The sequence below is a fragment of the Salvelinus namaycush genome, chromosome 27 (genome assembly GCF_016432855.1).
Source record: "Salvelinus namaycush isolate Seneca chromosome 27, SaNama_1.0, whole genome shotgun sequence".
In the NCBI taxonomy this organism is placed as follows: Eukaryota; Metazoa; Chordata; class Actinopteri; order Salmoniformes; family Salmonidae; genus Salvelinus; species Salvelinus namaycush.
Window position 1 is genome coordinate 16,309,911 of NC_052333.1, and position 15,239 is coordinate 16,325,149.

The 15,239-nt window shown below is 47.8% G+C and overlaps 1 protein-coding gene across 1 annotated transcript; it reads left to right on the top strand.

Moving 5' to 3' along the window:
- The first annotated feature begins 11,551 nt into the window (after positions 1-11,551).
- LOC120022057 (AT-hook DNA-binding motif-containing protein 1-like) lies at positions 11,552-15,239 on the top strand. The gene is made up of 4 exons (XM_038965851.1): positions 11,552-12,028; positions 12,170-13,911; positions 14,166-15,040; positions 15,124-15,239. Exons 1-4 carry the CDS (start codon positions 11,864-11,866, stop codon positions 15,237-15,239), a joined length of 2,898 nt encoding a protein of 965 aa, XP_038821779.1. The 5' UTR covers positions 11,552-11,863.

Genomic DNA, 15,239 nt, shown 5'->3' on the forward strand with positions numbered 1-15,239 from the left:
GTATTTTACTATTGTAATTCTCAAAATTCAAAAGGCACTCGCACATCTGAGCAATCTTATTTGCAGGTGCATGGCAACAATTGAACAAGATGAAGGAAAAAGGAAACCGCACACTGCTCTTGATAGTATCACCGATATTTAATAAGCTTACGTATCGGCCTCACGGCCTTCGTCAGAGCTTTTGTGATTTTTTGAAATTTGCACCCTTATGTAGACCTGGCCCCACCCACATCCGTTCTACACATCGAAGGGGGTTGGAGGCAAAGGAAAAACAAATAAGTGCTACCAAATATAACAATATGCATTTCATAAATATTACAAAAGTGTATAAATAAGGCGTATTGAACACGTCTGTAAAACCTCAATGAGGACATAGCAAGTTTTCATTAGTCATTGGGTACATCGTACGAACAACGTCAGAGTAATCTACAATAGACACATTTCATGTTCAAATTCACAACATCACATACATTGGCATTTCATCATTAAGTCCTTTAGGAAATAATGTCTGGAGGGTGAAAATCCCAAAACATTCTCTTTTACTCAGAGTATTATTAATATCCCCTCCCCTGTCTGATATCTTAACTTTCTCTATGCCACAAAATCTAAAGGTGGAAATGTCATGCTTCAGGTCATTGAAATGTACAGCGACTGGATAATCCCTGTCGTTTCTCCTGATTGAACTTTTTTATGTTCACTAATTCTCTGTTTGAGAGAGCGGGTGGTTTTACCGACATAACAGAGCCCACATGGACATGTTGTGAATTTGAACATGAAATATGTGCCTCTTGTAGATTACTCTGACGTTGTTTGTACGATGTACCCAATGACTAATGAAAACTTGCTATGTCCTCATTGAGGTTTTACAGACGTGTTCAATACGCCTTATTTATACACTTTTGTAATATTTATGAAATGCATATTGTTATATTTGGTAGCACTTATTTGTTTTTCCTTTGCCTCCAACCCCCTTCGATGTGTAGAACGGATGTGTCTGAAATGATAGATGGGTTAGAGATCTGATGCTCTGCCTCTGTCAGACTGACACTCGTCAACAAGGTGTTTCCAAACCCTGTCATGGGACCCCCAGACGTGGCACATATTTGTTCGATTCCAGAACTAGCACACCTGACTCATTGGATCAAGGGCTTCAAACAACGTTCAATCAACATTCACACTACCTGAACTCATCTGAGCTGACGTTTAGATGCCATGGCGAGCGGCTTTAGCTGATTGGTAGTGAATGACATGTGGGGGAGTTTGATAGGACAACAAGTATAGGAAGGAGTTTTTGATTGGCCGGCCAAGTCTGGGTGTTTCGATAAACCCCATGGAGCACAGAGGCTGTGTGTAGATTACTGTGTGTATGTGTGTGTGTGTGTGTGTGTGTGTGTGTGTGTGTGTGTGTGTGTGTGTGTGTGTGTGTGTGTGTGTGTGTGTGTGTGTGTGTGTGTGTGTGTGTAATTAAAACTTGTGTCCCGAGGTTAGGCTCCTTCCTGTCTCTGGCCGGATAGAACCTTCATTAATGAATACTGTTAATTAGAGAGTGAGAGAGAGGGGAAGGGAGACCGAGAGAGATGAAGGGAGGGCCAGTGAGAGAGAGGAAGGAAGGAAGGAAGGAAAGGAGGGTGAGACAGTGTTAAAGGACAGGGAGACTGGTCAAGATGACACAGAAGTAGTACCATAGCCAGAAATGTGTTGGTGGGCACGCAGAAATTTGTGTGGGCCAAAAAATGAATGCAAAAAAAAAATTTTGGGGGTGAAACAGCTAATTTCCTACAATTCTACACATTTTACCATAAAGCTCATTAAAACTGAAATATATGTGTGTTTATTGTGATAAAGGCACTGGATTATGAGTTGTCTTGTTTGCTAAATGAACAAATGAAGTAGGCAGTGTCATGGTGCATATAGCCATAGAAGCACAGTGACATATGCAGACATATTAATGGATTATTGGGGGTGTGGCTTTCAGCTAGTTATTTTTTGCCACCCATCCCATGAGAGTGACTGTCATTCCAGTGCACTGCTTGCTATGAATTATATCTGATAGTATTTGCATGTTTAGGTAAAAAGACAAATCATGTCCTGTTTGGAACACTGACAAGTAAAGAGTATGAAAAAAACAATCTGATTGGGTGGGCCTTGCTCCCCAGTGGGTGCACATAGGGCATTGAAAGTTGTAAAATATCTATGGGTGTTATTGTGTCTTTGTGATAGTGTGTGTGTGTGTGTGTGTGCGTCCCAGTTTTGCCAGGAATGTAGATGTTGTTCCTTGTATGCAACCCCAAACTTCTCTTTCCCTTTCTCTCTTTCTCTCTCTCTCTCTTCTCCCCTTCATAACCTCTGTGTTGCTCTCTCGTTCTCTCTCTCTACTCCCTCTACCCCCACCCCCTCTGTCAAGTTGCTCTCTCTCCCTCTGTACTATAATCAGAGCCATATGTTGGAAAGGAAGGCTGGCTGACGATCAATGTTAGGGAAGCTACTCTAAAATCATAGTTTACCAAACTACCAATTACTTCACACTAGAAGAAGTTAAACTACACTAAAGCAACCCTTAAGAATTGTAATTTGTTTAAGTAGTTCACTACATCCAAGCTACTTGGGAAAAAATATATCTAAATCTGAAATGTCATAGACTACAAATTCCAAGAACAGATCACTCTGGGGTCAGGTGTTAACATAATGTGCAATTTATCTTAGCAGCCCAGCTAGCACATAACGTTCTGAGAACCATATGTTTCTTAGTGGGAATGTCAGTACTACAGCATAACGTTTCCTTATGGTTCTATATAAAGTCATGTTCTCAAATTGTTCAGAGAACGTTAAGAAACTACGTTCTTCTGTGGGAATGTCAAACTTTCAGAAACAATATTCTGTGGGAATTTCAGTACTTCAACATAATGTTTTCTGCAGGTTACCTTAGTCATGTTCTCAGAACATTAAGAAAACTTTCCATAAAAACCACAAGAAAAACATTAGTACATTCAAAGAATGTCCTAAGAATGTTATTTAAAAACACATACATTCTGTTCTCAACAGCTACAAAACGCCTTTCTTCTTCTTCGGTGGGGTTTAACGGTGGTTGGCATGCAATATTAATGGTGCACTATTGCCACCAACTGGACTGGAGTTGGTGGCGGTAATGTACCATTAATATTGGATGCCAAACCACCGTTTAACCCCACCAAAGAAGAAGAAAAGCGTTTTGTAGCTGCTGAGAACAGAATGTATGTGTTTTTAAATAACATTCTTAGGACATTCTTTGAATACAAAAAGGGGAAAAGGGAAAGAATTATCCTGCCAACTTAACCTTACACTCATTAAAACCCACCATCCCATTCCACAATTTTGACCCCATCTAATCCTACACCAGGCCAACTGCCTGGGAGGACGGTACACTACCACTACCCCGTAACTCTTCTGCAATAAAATCTCGTAATCCCAAGTACTTCTCTGCACCTGCCACCACAACACTATATTCGGTGACTTCGATTCCTGCAGTACAGTTGATAACCATGACAATGAATGCTACAAAGCCAACATTACTGAAGCACATTTAATTTGTAGACCTATCACTCTGCACTGACAAAAGTCTCCTACTCACCAGGAGCCTCTTAGGATCCCTCACACTTGACCCATCTTCTTCTACTTTCTTCACTGCCTCAGCATACGACACCTGTACAACTCTGACCCTGGCAACCTCAACCTGCCTCTCGCACCGGACACTTCTGATCCCCAGTAACATGGGCACCCCTACAGTTAACACATACCGCTTCTTTCACCGATACTACACATTCCTTTGTCCCATTCCCTCCTGCACACTTCTCAAATCTAGGAATTTCCCTCCTACACACTGCTGCGGCATGACCGTGAGCTTGGTACCTGAAAACACATAATGGGTTTGGCACAAAAGCTCGTACAGGATAACTGATATTTCGTAACATTACTTTGTCGGGTAACGACTCAACATCAAAACTCAAAAGGACAGAGAGTGATTCTACTGTTTCACAACGCTCGCCACCGGGTTTGTGTCGCACCAAATGGCGGGCGTCACAGACACCTGGAATCTTCAACTTCAGTTGATCCACCTGCACCATTACCACTACCCCAGTAATCACCCCAAGTAACAGGTCTTGTCCTGTTCCACGTGATGCGGAGCGCCTGCTCCCCCTTTGCGGAAGAAACACCAACAAAAAAAAACACCACAAATCCACTTTGGGTTATCTTCACCGATTCAATAGTACCCAACTCCTTTTTCCACCAAACCTGACACTACTTATGGGTCAGCAAAAAGGCAGGGGTCCACTTTCTCCAAAGATTTCATTCCTACTGGACCAGATTCATCTTTATCATGACCATCGAGATCTTCACCACACTTGCCACTTCAGATAATTCATCCTCATTCTCTTCCATTACAGAGAAAGGGGATACCTAGTCAGTTGCACAACTGATTGCATTCAACCGAAATATGTCTTCCGCATTTAACCCAACCCCTCTGAATCAGCTCGGTCTGGAGTATAGCTCATTCTGGTTGTACTTGACACCAATCTTCCTCAACACACTGTCTCCCTCGTTGCTAGCTTCATCGGATTCAAACTTATCATCTGCTTTCTTCACTCTTCTTATGCTCTTCTTCTTTTTCTGTGGGGTAACTCTCCTCATTGACCTCAAGCCTGGAAATATACAGTGCATTCAGAAAATCTTCAGACCCCTTGACTTTTTTACATTTTGTTACATTACTGCCTTATTCTAAAATGGATAAAATAATGTTCCCCTTTCATTTTTTACCTTTATTTAACTATGCAAGTCAGTTAAGAACAAATTCTTATTTCAATGACGGCCTAGGAACAGTGGGTTAACTGCCTTGTTGAGGGGCAGAACAACAGATTTTTACCTTGTCAGCTCAGGGATTTGATCTTGCAACCTTTCGGTTCCTTGCCTAACCCAGTCTTCAGTGGGTGAGCTCCTGACTTATCAGCCTTTGCGGCTGCTATTGAATCTGATCAGCCTGCCAGGAATAGAGTGCACCCAGTCTTGATCATATGTGACTCGTTTCAGGAAACTAGGCGTATGTCGCAGGTCACTATTTCACAAGAGGGCCATTTGAACATGAACTTTTATTTTTTTAAATCGAAAGTTGTACAATTGTTTTGGCAGAAATTCCTTCAAGAACATGCAAACTTTCATGTGCCTTAATACTTGTATGCCATCTGTAAATATGAATACAATTGTTAAATTACGAGCCTAGTTGGTTAAGCCACAGAAAAAGGAGGCAACCTTCCCACTAGACCTGATTGGCTGAGATAAAGAGTGGGCTGGACATGTCGAGAGATGAGTTCAGATTGGTCTGCCATATAGCACGTTTCTATCTATTTGGTCAGTATGTGTAGGTAATCCTGTCTAACGCTGCTTTTTTTAATGTATTGCGTAGTAGAACTGAATAAGTGTTGCCCTCCACTTTCTGAAGGACCTAGTTTTGAAATCAGTGGAATTAGAGTATGATAGGTAAGGAGATGGAGAAAACAGCTGTCTCTGGATTACATCTTCAAACTAAGGGCAACCATGGCATCCATGACAGGGAGAAGCATCCACCAATGATGTATACAGGTAAGATAGTCTAGCTAGCTACATTTTCAGATATTAAAAGTTTCTAATTTTGACAGAAAGTCGTTTTCATTTCAAGTTAAAGTGTACTGTTAGCTAGCCAGCTAACGTTAGCTGGCTGGCTCGCTAGCTAACGTTAAGTGTATGATCTTATTATTTGTATCTCAGAGCCAATTGCTTTGCTAGTTATAGCTTAATGTTAGCTAGCTAACATTGAACCTGGTTGGTTAGCTACCTGCAGATTCATGCAGGGTTATAACATCATGAGTTGGGATTATGGTTCATTGTTTAGCTAGTTAGCTACATGCAAGTAACCATTTCAATAGAATGTCACTGCGAAAACTGTTAATAGACGTTGCTGGTAAATTCGCTCTGGCTATCTACTCCGAATTCAGGACTTGAAAACTATTACGGATTACAAAGGGAAACCCAGACACGAGCTGCCCAGTGACGCAAGCCTACCAGATGAGCTAATTGCCTTTTATGCTCGCTTCAAGGCAGGCAACACTGAAGCATGCACGAGAGCACCAGCTGTTCTGGATGACTGTGTGATAACGCTCTCGGTAGCCGATGTGAACAAAACCTTTAAACAGGTCAACATTCACAAAGCTGCTGGGCCAGACGGATTACCAGGACGTGAACTCAAAGCATGCGCGGACCAACTGTCAAGTGACTTCACTGAAATTTTCAACCTCTCCCTGACCGAGTCTGTAATACCTACATGTTTCAAGCAGACCACCATAGTCCCTGTGCCCAAAGAAGTGACGGTAACCTGCCTAAATGATTACCGCCCCGTGGCACTCACGCATGAAGTGCTTTGAAAGGCTGGTCATGGCTCATATCAACAGCATACTCCCAGACACCGTAGACCAACTCCAATTTGCATACCGCCCCAACAGATCCACAGATGATGCAATCTCAATCGCACTCCACACTGCCCTTTCTCACCTGGACAAAAGAAACACCTATGTGAGAATGCTGTTCATTGACTACAGCTCAGCGTTCAACACCATAGTGCCCTCAAAGCTCATCACTAAGCTAAGGACTCTGGAACTAAACACCTCCCTCTGCAACTGGATCCTGACGGGCCGCCCCCAGGTGGTAAGAGTAGGAACAATAGCGTCTGCCACGCTGATCCTTAACACTGGGGCCCCTCAGGGGTGTGTACTTAGTCCCCTCCTGTATTCCCTGTTCACCCACGACTGCGTGGCCAAACACGACTCCAACACCATCATTAAGTTTGCTGACGACACAACAGTGGTAGGCCTGATCTCCGACAACGATGAGATGGCCTATAGGGAGGAGCTCAGAGAACTGGCAGTGTGGTGCCAGGACAACAACCTCTCCCTCAATGTGAGCAAGACAAGGAGCTGATCGTGGACTACAGGAAAAGGCGGGCCAAACAGGCCCCCATTAACATCGATGGGGCTGTAGAGGAGCGGGTCGAGAGTTTCAAGTTCCTTGGTGTCCACATCACCAACGAACTATCATGGTCCAAACATGCCAAGACAGTCGTGAAGAGGGCATGACAAAATCTTTTCCCCAGGAGACTGAAAATATTTGGCATGGGTCCCCAGATCCTCAAAGGGTTCTACAGCTGCACCATCGAGAGCATCCTGACCGATTGCATCACCGCCTGGTATGGCAACTGCTCGGCATCTGACCGTAAGGCGACCGGCCCAGTACATCACTGGGGCCAAGCTTCCTGCCATCCAGGACCTCTACACCAGGCAGTGTCAGAGGAAGGCCCTAAAAATTCAAAGACTCCTCAACAGCTTCTTCCCCCAAGCCATAAGACTACTGCACAATTAATAAAAAGGCCACCGGACAATTTACATTGACCCCCCCCTAAATTTTTCTACACTGCTGCTACTCTCTGTTTATTATCTATGCATAGTCACTTCACTCCCACCTACATGTACAAACTAACCTGTACCCCTGCACACTGACTCAGTACCAGGGCCCTCTGTATATAGCCTCGTTATTGTTATTCTTATTGTGATACTTTTTATTATTACTTTTTATTTTAGTCTACTTGGTCAATATTTTCTTAACTCTTCTTGAACTGCACTGTTGGTTAAGGGCTTGTAAGTAAGAATTTCACAGTAAAGTCTACACTTGTTGTTTTCGGCGCATGTGACAAATAAAGTTTGATTTGATTTGACGAGTTTATCAATTTTCAAAGCAGAATTACTTCCCCATTGTTCCTCAAATGCAGTGTATGATATACCATTTTGTAGCTCTGTGTCTCTGCTTTTATCCAATGTAAAAAACACAATTTCAAATTTTGCTACATAAGACCGAATCAAGGCGGTCGGTCACATATACATAATGCCCTGACTGCTAATCTGCCTACAAGGAGCTTCACCCATGAAACAGCCAAAAGGGCAGAATCCTGATTTATCAGCCTCTGAGGCTGCTACTGTATCTGATCAAGCACTGAGGCTGAAATTGAATCTGATCAGCCTGTCAGGAATGGAGCTCACCCACTTTGTACTTTTAAATATTATCCATAAAACATGAAGTGTCCCTTACAATTATACACATACTGTATCAGTTAAGCAAGCTAGATAACAAGATAAATTACAAGCTCGCTAGCTAACAAAACTACCTAGCTAGCTTACCCAACCACAAGACTAGTCAAGTTAGTTGTGTTGTTGTTTGAATGTGATTGGCTGTGGTCTTGGTGGTGGCACACAGCCTGGACAGGGCTGCCTGTCAGCCATCGTTCATGGCTTAAATGCCCCACAAGGGTTTAGATGCCCCAAGAGCTCTTAGCTCAAGGTGAGGGACATTTAGCTTGCTAACATTCTAACTTATAAACTGATAATGAGCTCCAAACACAAATGAAAGTATGAAATGTACTATCTCTTAGTGTAGCAATCAATAAAAACGTATGCGCTGCCGTCTTAGCCATACTGTCAATCTTTCATCAATACGTCCACTCCTATTTATAGTTTATCTTGTGATCTGGACAAAAACAACTTTTGTTATGTCGTGATAATGAGATAAATAAGTTGTGATCTCAACATAACGTGGGACTAATTGTTTCATTCATATGTCCTCTCTGGACCCAGCCGTCCTATCTATGCTTCGAGGTCAAAACAGTTAACCTAAGCTAGCAGTGTTATTAAAAGTCTTATTGAAACATGTTTTTTAAACGTTCCGTTTTACCGGTCAGGTAACTTATGGCTTCGTTCCCAGAACCAATGAGAAACCAAAAACAGACTGTGTGATAGCTATGGGGTTTGAGATAAAAAATATTAAATAATATGCCTTTTTCACTCATATTTTCTTATCTTTTTACAAAACAAGTAGTGTGTACAGTAGTTCCAGCTGTTAGCTGCACCACTACATGGCAAAAAGTACTTTTGAAAACACTACTAAGATTTTTATTTAGTTCAACCACCACCAAGCGACGAAAAAAATGTATTTGAATTACTAGTTGAACTACATGTATTTCACTACTCCCCAACACTGCTGACAATGGAAATGATTGTGTGTGTTTGTGGTTTTTAAGATACCATTCCATTCTCATTTGGCTTTTCATTTTTTTCCACAAGGTCTTACTGTGTTTCTTTTGTATACATCCCTCCATCTCTCTATCCCTTCATCTCTCTATCCCTCCATCTCTCTATCCCTCCATCTCTCTATCCCTCCATCTCTCCTCTCTCTATCCCTCCATCTCTCTATCCCTCCATCTCTCTATCTCTCAATCTCTCTATCCCTCAATCTCTCTATCCCTCAATCTCTCTATCCCTCCATCTCTCTATCTCTCCATCCCTCCATCTCTCTATCCCTCCATCTCTCTATCCCTCCATCTCTCTATCCCTCAATCTCTCTATCCCTCAATCTCTCTATCCCTCCATTTCCCTATCCCTCATCTCTCTATCCCTCCATCTCTCTATCCCTCCATCTCTCTATCCCTCCATCTCTCCCTCTCCACCAAACAGAATCGGACTCTATTCATCATTTCTCTGCCTCCCTCTGCTGGTTATTCACACACTTCTCTTTCCCTGTTTGGGATTGTAAAGTCACAATGTGTGTGTGTGTGTGTGTGTATATGTGTGTAACCTTCTAGTCAAACATCACGGCTGTCCTGTTAATGGCTGTCCATCTCCCTCTTCCTCCTTTTCTCTCACTCTCTGGCTCTCTCGCCCCCCCCCCCCCCCTTTGTGCTTTCTCTTTCTCTCTCTCTTTAGAAGTGATGGGCAGTCAAGAGCAGCAGCTGAGAAAGAGAGTAGAGTTTATAGTGTGTGTTAGAGATGAGTGTGTAGTATGTGTGCATGAACTGTACTGACATACTGACGACCCAAAGAACTGCAGCAGACAGACAGCCGGCCTGGATAGACTCTACCAGAATGGTAAATGACAGCACTGGGATGTTATGCTGTGTCAATGTTCTATCAAAGTTACTTCTTGGTAACAGTAGAGGAACACTTCACCCAAAAATGAAACTATCATACATCAAAGTTACTGATCTGTTACATGAAAGTATTTCTGGTCCAAACTATAGGCTCTATTCAATGTGGATCGCTGAAGTGCTACAGATTGCTCGATAAAAATGTAAAAGGTCATTTTCGATTGAGCAGACATATGCCACCTGTAGTGTGAATGCAGTCTCCGCTAACGTGGGAACATTGCCTCTAAATTTCAGTCTCGCTGTAAAGCTAAACTTCTGAGATACGGATAGATTGGAGCCCTAAATCTGTTTACAAAACGATCCCAATCCTATATGAATAAGAATGATTGACACCTAATCTCCCTTTAACATTATGTTAATTCTCTGTTAGCATCTACTGTTCGGAGTGTGTTGATCTTATGTATCTCTCTCTTCTCAGGTCCCCAACCCTTCAGGATATAGGCCTGTGACTTCAGAGGAACACACATAAACACAGACAAACAGAGAGAGGGAGAGAGCTCCCTAACCTCTCCAAAGAGGATCACTGGGGCCCAACACTGACACTCTTACTTTGACATCATCATCGCTGTCGCCCTGGGTGGATGAGCCGCCTGTCTGGACGCCTGCGGTCGGGGGGAGGGGGGGGGGGTAGGGGGGAGGGTGGGGTGCGACGGCAAGGCCGTAGTGGAGGAGCAGGGGTGTGAGGGGGCGCGGGTGGCGTTTGAGGGGGAAAGGGCTGTAGGGGTACAGGAGGAGGTCACAGTGGAACCCAGCGCTGAGGCTGGAGCTCAGGAGACCATTGAACTTTTACCCTCCCCCTCGCCCCCCTCCCTGTCTAACGGTCTTCACCTGCACAGGAGGCCTGTCCTTGGAACACGCAGACGGAGGCAGATAAAGACACACACACGCAACGACGCTCCAACACACACACCTGGACAGACCGTCATAGGCATGCAGACACACAAGAACATCCAAATGCAGACACCCGCAGAGACGTGCATGGACGCTCACACACACACAAGTGCTCACAGACAAATGGATGCTCACACACACTTGGACTCTGCCGGTCCAGAGCAGCCCAGAACTGATTCATCACCAGAGACACACACCAGATCACCTCAGCGACAGGTCCTCCTGCCTGTCAATCATTCAGCCTGCACCAATCAGCAAGCTGCTTTCTCTCCCTGCAGCCCCGCTCCTCCACACTCTGCAAACAGAGACATGGCCCCAGCCATTAGCCCTGCCCCTAATATTAGTTCAACACCTCTAGATCTCTCTAAACCCTCAAGAGCTATTGGTCCAAATCCTCCAGGCCTTTCTCCTATCGGTCCAGCTTGTCCAGACCTTTCTACTATTGGTCCAGGCCCTGTAGACCCCTCCCCTGTACCTGTCGAAGGTGAGAGAAAGTATGCGCTTCGTAGCTCCGGTCGACCTCGCTTCCCCTGCCAGCTACGCAAGTCTTCCCGCATCCGCCGATGCACTGAGGATGGAGAAAGGAGGGGAGGGAGGGAGAGCGAGAGGGAGGAGGAGGAGAGGGAGGAGGAAGAGGAGAAAGAGAGGGTGAGTGTACATGTGAAGGTAGAGCGCCCCACAGTGGAGGAGTATGCAGCCTCCAAGCCTGCAGCCTCCAAGCCTGCAGCCTCCAAGCCTGCAGCCTCCAAGCCTGCAGCCTCCAAGCCTGCAGCCTCACCCGTACCAGTACCTGTAGCACCACTCCCCTCAACACACCCCTCATCACGCCCCTCCTCTCACTCCGCCCCCCGGCCATCGCCCAAACCCCAACATAGAACTTCAACCAAACCCCAACCCAAATCTTCAACCAATGCCAAACCAAAATCCCAACCTAGACCATCGATGAAAGCCTCGCCCAAACCTTTGCCCAGATCAGCAACCAATCCCAGACCAGCAACCAATCCCTCGCCTCGTCCATTGACCAATACAGTGCCCCGGCCGGCAGTGAAGAAGGAGGAGCCTGGTGAACTAGATCCCCCCACCAAACGGAAACGCCGGTTTGTTGGTGTAAGTTCAAGTTCTATGATATTATTAATCACATAGCAGTCAAAAGAAACCAAAATCCATCTTGTCATGTTGATTTGACATCACTTGACAACTAGATTTCACCCGGGAAATAATATTTGTTTGTTTGTGTTTGTTCCCCAGGTGAGGCGTATCGTGGTGAAGGTAGCTCGTATCCCAGTTAACCTCAGCCGACGCCAGAAGAGCTACAAGATTTCCTCCATGGAGACAGTTGAGAAGGGCGGGGCAGGTGGCGATGGCGGGTTGGAGGGAGCCGAGGGGGGGACAGCGGTAGTCCGAGAGCCGACTGCGCTCCTCCGTATGAAGAACAACGGGAAGAGCGTGATGGTCATGTTCCCGCCTGGAGAACTTCCGGTGATCCTGAAACGTCGCCGTGGCCGACCTCCCAAACAGGTTGTACCTGGAACGCCGGATAAAACCACCGGTGGGAATGGCGAGCCCAAGAAACCTCGTCGGCGCCGGCGGGCCAAGCTCCCGTCTCCGCAACCGTCGTACGTGAACGACACCAACGACGTGAAGACGGAGTACGGAGACGTTCTGTCCAAACTGGCATTCCTCAACCGCCAACCGCCGGCCACCGGCCGCTGCTCCCCACCACGCTGCTGGACACCCAGCGAACCGGACAGCTTTCACACGCCGTCCGACAACCCTGGGATCTCCGCTCTGCTACACCGACTCACAGGGTTCAGACGCAGGGGAGGCAGGGGGGGAGGTGTTGGAGGCAGGGGAGGAGGAGCAGGGGGAGGAGCAGGAGGAGCCGGCGGAGAGGGCTTCAAGAGCTCCTTCAGTGACTTTTTTGAGACGATCGGGAAGAAAAGGAAAGTGACCCCCGCTCTGTCAGAACCAGGGTTACTCAAGAAACGAGGGAAGGGTGGGGGAGGCAGGGGAGGAGGGGCTGCAGGGGGGGAGATGGTGGTTGGGGGTGAGGGGGGTAAGCCGGTTAAGAAACGACGCTCACGCAAGAACGGGGTTCTAAAGGGGGAGGCAGGGGAGCAGCTGCAACAAGACTGGTTTAATGGGGGAGGTGTCTGGGGGGAGGAAGGGGGAGGCATGAGGGAGAGAGGGCCAGGAGGGTACCAGGTCTGTGGCTCCCCGGGGGGGGGCTTCCTGTCCTGTGAGGGGGGGAGAGGGAGTGCGTACGGCAGCCCTGGCGGCAGCAGAGGCGGTGGAGGTGGAGAGGAGGCGCAGGGTTTGTTCGCCGGATATTTCCGCTCCCTGCTGGACTCTGACAACTCCTCAGACCTCCTGGACATCTCCTCCCCTCGCCCCGACCCCAGGAAACCTCCTCCCACCCTGGGCTACGACTCTTCCAGCCCTGCCCGCGGCCCAGGCCCTCGCTGGTCCCCAGCCTTCCCCAAACGCAGCCCCAAAGGAGAGCCAAGGGAGAACCCAACCCTACATCATCCCTCTTCCTCCTCCTCTTCCAGACCTCCTTACAGTTATAACCTGTCCCAGAACTCCCCCACCTCCTCCTCGTTCCCCAAGTCCACCCCTCCCTCCCTCCCTCCGTCCTGCTCCCCCAGCTCCCCCCATCCCTCCTCCTCCTCCTACGGTCACTACACACCTGGCTATTCCTCCTCCTCTCCTGCAGGGGGCAGCGCAGCGCCACAAAGACCCGCAGACTGCAGCTTCGCAGCCTATGGGGCAGCCGGGCTGAGTAAGGCCTCCACGGCCACCCCCGTGGGCCAGGGTCAGATGGGATATTCCAGTTTTTCCAAGCGGGGCTATGGGGGCTACCTTGGGCAGGTTGGACCATCTTCTCCAGGAAGAGGGGGGTATATGGCCATGGCCAAAAACAGCCCCTTCCCCTCTTCATCTTCCCCAGAGGGATACAGACACTACCCCTCCAACCAGAGTAACTACAGGTAAGTAGCTTCAGGTAGGTCTAAATTACCTGGAACCACAAAATTTGGATTAGAGAACTGTACTACAATCCTACCCTAACCTCTTATAAGTGTGTATTGTGTTTGAGATACATTACGCTACATTGCAGTTGGACTGCTCAGAACCCTGATCTACAAAATCACCTTGGGTCCCAAATAAGTACTTATGTTATCAAGGTTTGAGTTTCTGTGGTTTGCCTTGCTGAAACTGATCCTCTGCTGTGTGTGTGTTGCAGGCCAGGCTATGGTGGCTACCCAGGAGGCTACAGTGACCCAGGCCCCAGCGAGCCCAAAGACATCCTGGACATCTCCAACTACACCCCCCAGAAGGCCAAGCGACAACCCTTCCTCGAGAGTCTATCAGAGTCCTCCTCTGACTCCTCCCACCTAGGGGTCACCGGGTCAGGAGGTGGGGTCAGTGGCGGAGGCTCGGGGTCAGGCTCCGGAGGTGGGGCTTACAGGCAGGGTGGAGGGAGGGAGTCTCTTCCTATTGGTGGAGAGGGAGGTCAAGGACAGTCCAGCCTATCAAGTCTGGAGAAGCTGATGATGGACTGGCATGAGAGCGCCTCAGGCCCCTCCTACAACTGGAGCCAGAACGTTCTCTTCCAGGGGCAGGGGAAGCCCAGCCGGGGGCGCAGGAAACGGAATGCTGCCGAACCCCAAACGGAGAAGGAGGGGGGTGGTGGACCAGGAGCAGGACCAGGGACCACCCCAGACTCTCCCACCAGCCCCCCAAGCCAGACCCAGCCCTCCACCCCAACCCAGGGTTCTGGTGGAAAACGCAGTGGAATGGGGGGACGGCAGGCCAGGGGGGTAAGAGGAGGCAGAGGAGGGGGGCTGTACCCATCCCCTGGAGAGCGCCCCCCAGGGGGGAAGAAGGGCAAGGCTGCTGGGGGTGTGGTTGGAGGTGGAGGGAGTGCTGCTCAGGGGGGGTTGTTCCAGGAAGGCCTTGACTACTACAGTGGAGACAGCAGCAGCCTCTCCCCCCTCCCTAACCCCACCTCACATCTCGGCTACCCCACCGAGCCATGTGAGTACCCCTCCCCGTGCCCTTACTCCGCCCACCCCTCCACCCCGTCCTCAGAGGAGCACTACACAGCCCTCTTCCCAGGTGAGGCCTCATCCTCCTCTCTTTCCCCTGGAATGACTTCCACATCCTCCTCCTATCCTCCCAAACTATCCCCCGCTCCCCAGCCCTACCACCCTCCTCTCACTCCTGCTCCTCCCCCCGCCTCCTTCTCCCCCTCCTGCTCACCATCGCCACGGTTACTGCCACACTGTGGAACAGCGCTGAGCCCCCCCCATCGTAA